General features: G+C 38.4%; 1 protein-coding gene across 1 annotated transcript; it reads left to right on the top strand.

Moving 5' to 3' along the window:
* The first annotated feature begins 3,226 nt into the window (after window positions 1-3,226).
* On the top strand, window positions 3,227-5,114 carry LOC106344725. The gene is made up of 2 exons (XM_013784043.1): window positions 3,227-4,391; window positions 4,510-5,114. Exons 1-2 carry the CDS (start codon window positions 3,227-3,229, stop codon window positions 5,112-5,114), a joined length of 1,770 nt encoding a protein of 589 aa, XP_013639497.1.
* The last annotated feature ends 3,469 nt before the right edge of the window (window positions 5,115-8,583 follow it).

Raw genomic sequence — 8,583 nt, forward strand, 5'->3', positions numbered from 1 at the left:
GGAAGAGGAGTGCTTGTATTTATAGTTTAAATCCTGCCGACAGACCGAGGAAATTCCGACGGAAAAGGCTAGTTCGTCGGAATTTCCTCGGAATTTTGTAAAATCCCCCAACGGCTATAATATTTCCTCGGAATTCATCGGTTTTTTCCGAGGAACACATTTTTCCTCGGAATTTCTTCGGAATATTCCGACGGATTGATATTTCCTCGGAATTCCGTCGGTATATTCCGAGGAAATTCCGAGGAAACCCAATTTTGTGTTTCCTCGGAAATTCCTCGGGATATTCCGAGGATTTCATTTTCCGTCAGAATGTCCGTCAGAATACCGCTGTTTTCTTGTAGTGTGACTGATTTTCTGAAATTCTATCGGATAGGATTTTCGTTAGTCTCTGGCATAAGACCTTAGAGATTATCTTGTAACTGAAGTTATACAAGGTATTGGATTTCACTAATTGTGCCCTATGAGTTATTTTTAGTATTTATATTGGACTGGTTGGTAACCTTAAGCCCAATTACATGTACAATTTAACCTTTTAAGGAATCTCAAGCTTTGTAATTGTCGGCAACATATAATTTTCCAAACTTAGACTTTCAGGAAATTGAAGATCCTCTTTCGGTGCTTGTAATAGTTCAGCGCTGTGCGTTTTGAACCTAGAAATTTTACCTTCCGGGAGTCTGATCATCGTACATCTTCGCATATCATACTCGGTAAGAAAACAACTTAGCTCAGAAATTCAAATTTTGGTTGATGAGAAAGATAATTTAAATTATGATTATATTTCTGTTGGTTTTTTTTTTTTTGCAGACAGATGTTGTACCTGAGATAATATAACACCAAAATAGTTCAATCGAGCTGTTTACAAATTTGCAACCACAACAAATAGGTTATGTAATACGATATGAAGTTGTCTATCACACTGAAGATGGTGACCCTAAAAAAAACCCTCAGATATCGATTGTCCATCAAAATCAAGACATTATCCTCTGCAACTACACATCAAATTCATTTGGAGATGATCACTTAGGTATGAGGCTTTAAATAAGCACATGGTGGTTAACCTGTTTCCTATAAGCAATCTAACCTTTGTATGACAATGTTTATTGCCTTGACATTCCAATTATAGTTAGTAGATGGAGTTCTCAACAAAAGAATGCCAATATCATTTTTCTATGATGGTTTGAAGCATTGACTATGTCTCACCCCAGTCTTTGGCTTTATTCACAGGTATGAAACGTACTTTTGTGAACTAACCAAGTAAAAGAATAATCAAAGTAGACAAAGTATAGTTTTTTGTTTTACTAAAAAAAGTATAGTTTTTGTATGAATAAATATAAAGGGCTTATAGTACGTAGACAAAATAAAGCTTCCAAAATGTTCAAAACAGTGATCCAATTAAACATACACTGGAGTCGGTAACACCATCTCAATAGTCTCTCCAGCAACTGCAGAATATTGTTTTTATATTAATTTGAAAGGTTTCAAATCTGCAATCTGATTCATGGTTGCCATCGATTTTTGAACGTTGTGATTTTAGGTTGCATTTTTTTTGCTCGAGGAAGGATGTGAGACAATAGAAATCGCTATCTATATGATATATATAGTTGAGAGGTAGGTGTAGGTTTAGCAATGGCGCATTGATGAGGTAGATTTGAGGATCAAAATTAGCTAATATTCCAGATTCGAAGGTAGAGAGATTTTCGGTAATAATTTGCTAATTATACAAAACCTATTAGAAAATGTAACACTAATAAATCCCTTATATATTAATTAAAAATCATTTAAAAGTTGTAACATTAATTTTGCATCGCAACGGCAGCGTCTTTAGGAAGAGTTGGCACACATTAGAACACATTACGCCTCTACTGGAGCTCCTTGGATTGCAATGGGCGACTTTAATGAAACTCTGGCATCATCGGAGCACTCTCTAGGTACTATATCAAGCACGACTCAGAGGGGAATGCAGGATTTCCAGTCGGCGGTAACAACTTGCAATCTCACTGATCTCGCTGCAACTGGTCCTACATTTACTTGGACTAATAAGCGGCCTGTGAACCCGATCGCAAAAAAGCAGGACCGTGTCCTGGTGAATGAAAACTGGCTAGACAAATATCCACAATCTTACACTAGTCTTGAGCCCTCAGGTGTCTCTGATCATGTTCGCTGCTGGATTCGTCTGGAAACACCTCCACCCGGGAACAAACGTCCGTTTAAGTTCTTTAACTTCCTCGCTGACCACCCGGATTTTATGGATTTCGTCTCTACGGTCTGGGAATCTACTGAGCCCCTCTTCCACTCCACTTCAGCGCTGTACCGCTTTCACCGCAAGCTGAATTTGTTGAAACCAATTCTGCGAAGGCTCAATAAGAATAAATTTGGAAACATTCCCCAGCGAACAAAGGAAGCTTTTGATGTACTGTGCGACAAGCAGAAGGCTGCTCTTCAACAACCATGTACTACTACATTTGAGGAACTCGCTGTAGCCACAACCACTTGGAATCATTGGGCATAGATTGAAGAAAGCTTTCTTCGTCAAAAATCTCGCATTACCTGGCTCAAGCATGGCGATCAAAACACCCTATTTTTCTTCAGGATTGTTCAGATCAGAACATCTTTTAACATGATAAGACAGCTCCTCTTACCCTCGGGGGAAACGATCACTGATATTCAAATAATCAAAACGACGGCTGCTACTCACTTTGAGACTTTCCTGAAACAAACCACAACTCCTGTTGGCACTGTCCCTGGTCTTGTATTGTCAGAGCTCTTAGATTATCGGTGCCCGGATCACACTGCTCAACTGCTCACACATCCTATATCTGAGGCTGAAATCAGAAATGTGCTATTCTCTATGCCGTTTAACAAAGCGCCTGGTCCAGAAGGTTTTCCGGCGGAGTTCTACCGAGCTTCATGGTCTATCATCAAAGATGATTTTGTTACGGCGGTGCAGTCTTTCTTCATGTATGGTCTCCTACCTAGGGGTGTCAATGCAACCATTCTCACACTTATACCAAAACATGACGACGCAAAATAGATCACGGACTATCGACCCATCAGCTGCTGTAATATCTTGTACAAAGTGATCTCGAAAGTCTTAGCAAACAGGCTAAAGGTTCTCCTCCTGGAACTAATAGAACCTAACCAATGTGCTTTCGTTAAGGGTCGACTACTGCTTGAGAATGTCTTACTAGCGACGGAACTTGTGAAAGATTATCACAAGACTTCGATCATGGCCAGGAGTGTCCTCAAACTTGACATCTCAAAAGCTTTCGACTCGGTGCGCTGGTCTTTTATCACTGATGCTCTTCGTGCCATGGGTATCCCTGACATGTTTGTTCAATGGATTCATACCTGCCTCTCGACTGCTGCGTTCTCTGTCTCCGTGAATGGCGAGCTTGAGGGTTTCTTTGGGGGTGAACGGGGGTTGAGACAAGGATGTGCTCTATCTCCCTACCTCTTCGTTATAGCAATCAACGTGCTCTCTCGTATGCTCAATAATGCAGCTCACTCAGGGAGTATCGGGTTCCATCCTTCTTGTAGTGAAGTAAATTTAACACACTTAAGTTTTGCGGATGACCTAATGATTTTCACTGATGGTGCAGCTTCATCACTCAGGGGCGTCTTTGATGTTCTCTCTGAGTTCGGGAATCTCTCTGGCCTACTGATAAACCCAGTAAAATCATCTATCTTCATGGCTGGACGAATTAGCCAAGAATTCAAGGAGGAGGTTAACCGGCTTGGCATCCCTACTGAATCGTTTCCAGTGAGATACTTAGGACTTCCTCTCACCACCAAAACAATGACTAAAACAGATTATGAGCCGCTGGTTGATCAGATCCGTACTCGTCTTCTATCTTGGTCTAGCCGATCTCTCTCATATGCGGGTCATCTCCAACTTATTAAGACCGTCATTGGCAATATCACAAATTTTTGGTGCTCAGTATTTCGGCTCCCAGCGAGTTGTATGGAAACAATTGAAGGGTTGTGTGGTGCGTTTCTTTGGTCAGGTACCCCAAACCCGCTCACGAGGACAAAGGTTGCTTGGGAAGATATATGCAAGCCCAAGGAAGAGGGAGGATTGGGTATCCGACGCCTACGAGATACGTCTCGTGTCTTTGCTCTAAGCTTGATATGGAGACTCCTTACGAACTCAGGATCGCTGTGGGTAGCATGGACCAAAGCTTACCTGCTGCGGTCGCATAGCTTCTGGGATGTTAGCGACAAATACGCAGGTTCGTGGATCTGGCGCAAGTTACTGAAGTTACGTGACCAGGCAGCTACTTTCCTCCGCTCCGATATCGGCAACGGCAATTCCGCTCTATTCTGGTTAGATAATTGGTCTAGTGCGGGACGCTTAATTAATATTACAGGTGACTCCGGTACTCAGGTCCTTGGTAATGGTCTCAAGAGCGGCGTCTGCTGGTCAGTGGAATTTTCGTCGATGTCATGGTTGTCACCTACGGGCGATGATAGCCACCATCACTTTAATTCCGGCCCCGGTGGACACTGCAGGCGATGATCGTTATGTGTGGCATCATGGGGAGGACGAGTACAAACCGTGCTTCTCTAGTGTCAAAACGTGGGAGCAGATTCGAACGCAGCATCCTACCGTATCGTGGAGCAAGATTGTATGGTTTCCGCAGGCCATCCCTCGATTCTCGTTCATCACATGGCTGGCACTCAAGGATAGAATGTCCACGGGAGCCAGAAGTAGGGCTTGGGGATGCATCCAGGCGTGCCTTCTATGCGGAGAACCGGATGAGACCAGAGACCATTTGTTCTTTCCGTGTCCCTACTTTTTCACTGTCTGGACTGATCTGGTGGGGTACCTCCTAGGGTCTCATGTGAACCCTGATTGGTCTATCACCATCGCGTCTCTTCAGTCTACTCGTCGTAAGGAGATCGAGGCTTGTCTCTTGAAGCTTGCTTTCCAGGCCAGGATATACAGCTTGTGGAGGGAGAGGAACAGTCGACGGCACCAAGGCCACCCACAAAGTGCTGCTCACATGGTTCGTATAATCGACAAGCTCATCAAGAATAGGATCTCATCCCTGCGTTACGGGCGCCCATCTTTCAATAGTGATATGATGCAGCGCTGGATGGGACGCACCACGTAGCCAATCAAGTTCCATTTTAAAATTTTCTCTATTGATTGTGTTGCCTGTAATTTTTTTCTTTGTTGATAATCAATTTAAAATTTCAGCAAAAAAAAAAACATATATATGACAATCAATGACTATGAATAATAAAGATTTGATACTAATTTTTGCATCTTTCTTCATTTTGTTTAATTTTATATTATTAAAAAAATTAAACAATCACATTAACCATATAATAAAAAATTATATTTTTTCTTATATGTTATATTTTGAATTTTTTTAAATGATTTTAAATTACAAAAATGAGGAAACCTTATATGTTATATATATTTTTAAAACGACTTTAAATTACAAAAATGAGGAAGCCTTATATTTTTCTTATATTTTATATTTTAACTTTTTAAAAACGACTTTAAATTACAAAAATGTAAGTTTTCCTTAAGCATACGACTAAAAGCATTAAAATGACATGTATCAATTCGATGGTTGATCTGAAATCTTTCAAAACCATATGGAAAAAAAAGTCAAAATAATTCAACTATGGAAACAGTACTGTTCATTTTTTTCAAGAATGTGTTTGGTGGAAAAAAAAATAAGCTTTTTGTGTCATAATTTTCTTAATCTCCAATCCGATCAATCCATGATATATTAATTATAGTTCAGTTCCACAATTTTTAATAAAAATTGATTTGGTCCATCGGAAAGAAATTATATAATAACAACAAAAAACATTGTATATGTATAAATAACATGATCAAATATATAAACAAATTATAGATAAAATATACAAATAAATTCACCATGCACAAGGCGCAAGTATTATCCTAGTTTAACTTATAACTCCTTATTGTAATTAAGAGCTTGGACTCAAATTTTACGAATTGCCTTTTTAGAGTACAGGAAAACTTTGCACACCAAGTTTAACATTAACTAGGTGGTGGCCTGCAATTTTGCGGGTAAAAATATTTTATAAAAACATAATATATTATATTTTCGTGAAACTATATATATGTTTATTATTAAAATTTAATGTTAATTTTGTTTGAGACTATAATGTTACGTGTAAACATATGAAATTTCTAATGTAACAAAAATTCATTTTCATTCAGATTAACATTGTTTTTATTCTTTATATATGAAAATAATTTATAATCTTATGGTTTTGAATGATAATTACTTTATGTCCTCATTTCGAGGAAAAGGTGCGGGAGGAAAAGGAAAGAACGCATTGACTATCAGTCAATTCCGAGGAACGAAATCACGAATGAATTGGGAAAGCCAACATAAAGATTCTACGTTAGCCAAAAGCCCCTATCCACTCGATATTATTTGTATCATTTGGAAAATTATTCTAATTGGTTCTAAAATTACCTTTTTATATTTTAATTAAAATAAATTAAAGATTATCTATCAATCAAAATATGATAAATTTTTAAGGTTTAAACTATGAATGATATCTAAACAAAAGACAGTTAAGTGATTTCCATTTAATAGTAGCTGAAAAATATAGTAGCTGAAGCATAAAAATAAGAAAAAATGTAAAATATATATAATAATATTTTGATTCATGCATTAAAAATCAATGTTTACAAATTTTTTCACAAAATCAGTGTTTTTTTTATCCATGCATAAAAACAGTGCCCGTGATCACCCGGGCATACAACAATTTAAGATAAAATCACTGCAATTTAAAAGGTAAACCACATGAAATTTTTTTATTTATAACTTGACCAATTAAATCATATATTCACATGACCAATAAAAACCTTAACTTGTGTCACAAAGTTGAAAAATTATTGTCTTCACATACATTCCATATAAATATGGACTAAGTGATTTAAGCTCACCAACATTGATCACTTAACCTATTAAATCTGAAAACAATACAATAATTATTGTCAACGGAGTAAAAAAAGATATTAAAGTAAAATATTAAGAATGATAACGTACTTACCAACCAAGTATTTGGTGTCGTATGCAAGTTCAAATATCTCACCAAAATTTTTAAAATCAAAATGGAGACTATTAGATATGTGTTATAAATCATATTGTGGATGTCCATAACCGGTCCGGTCCATAACCGGTCCGGTTCATAACCGGCCCAACGCTAGAGCGAGAGACTCGGCCGTGAGGAGAGAGAGAGAATCGGCATCTTGCCTTTTCCTTATTAGATTATGATTTATACTCTTTCCATATTTGTATTTCCTTTCTTTAGTCTTTCCATTATTCTATGACGGTGTCATTCCCTAGATATAAATGGCTCCTTATGTTTATGAATAATACAGAAACAAGAATACACATATTATATTCTCTAGTTTCACAACACGTTATCAGCACGATTACTCTAAGAACCCTAAGCTAAATCTCGACTCAGAAACCCTAAACCCTAACGGCGATAAACCCTTAACCCGACGACGAACCCTAATCCAATCGAGAACCTAAAAACCCCATATCTAAAGCGTTCCCGATCCCAGCTCGAGACCTCAGTCCGTTCCAGCTCTCGACAGAGACCGTCTCAGCTCGACACACAGCCTGTTCGCGACCCGATACCGTTCGCGACTCAGCTCGATACTAAGCTCGATAACCAGCACGTTTGCGACCCGTCTCAGCGTCAATCCGTTCGCGACAGACAGCAACCCGTTCGCGACTCGACGATCTCAGCTCGCGATCTCAGCAACGATCAGTTCCAGCTCGCGACCCGATCAATTCCAGCCCGCGACGATCAGCAAGCAATCCATTCGCGGCTCTTATTTATTCGGTGGTCCATTCAACCCGACTTGAGGTTAAGGTAAAATTAAAACTAATAACCAAACCCTAAGGCAATAGATCCAATCCCTAATAACCTAAATTGAATCTTAATGCCTGATTAAAATCGAAACCCTAATTCCCTAAAGCCTAACCGCATGCATACCATGTAAACCCTAATCGAAATTTGATTTGATTGTTTATGTGATTGAATGTTTTGAATCTGATTATCATCACATAGAACCGATTGCTGGGATTGATTAATCTCATACTTGAATTTGGTTGATTGAATTGATGAACCAATTGAATGTTATCTTGCGATAGATATCGCCTAAGTTGATTAGTCCTCATCTTGTTTAAAACTTGAAACCGACCGGCTTGTTCATATTGAAACCCTAATTGCATTAATCTCATTGAATATGATCGTTAGGTTGATAGTAACTAAACTCCTTGATGCATTGCTTGATTGTTTTATTGAGGTTTCATGATCACTTAGAATCGTTCTTACTAAGATGAATAACCGATTGCATTAAGATCATATAGAAACCGATTGCTAACATTGTTCATACCCTTGGCCGGGCGGCTTGTCTTGCATTATGCATGTTCGGATTGTTTGGCCGTGCGGCTTGTTAGCATATCATGCATGCATAATCGTATGAACTAAATGCATCATATCCATTTCGTCGTGTGACCAATTTGCATTATATATCTGATTGTCTTGTATGCATTATAAGAACATTAT

This window comes from Brassica oleracea, chromosome C5 (genome assembly GCF_000695525.1).
Source record: "Brassica oleracea var. oleracea cultivar TO1000 chromosome C5, BOL, whole genome shotgun sequence".
Taxonomy (NCBI): Eukaryota; Viridiplantae; Streptophyta; class Magnoliopsida; order Brassicales; family Brassicaceae; genus Brassica; species Brassica oleracea.

What these genes read in the sequence shown, in the direction of transcription:
- LOC106344725 (XM_013784043.1), top strand. Translation starts at nt 3,227, where the DNA reads ATGGCCAGGAGTGTCCTCAAACTTGACATCTCAAAAGCTTTCGACTCG. An exon ending in CTCCGGTACTCAGGTCCTTG is followed by an intron (nt 4,392 to 4,509) that starts GTAATGGTCTCA and finishes TGGACACTGCAG; the next exon opens with GCGATGATCGTTATGTGTGG.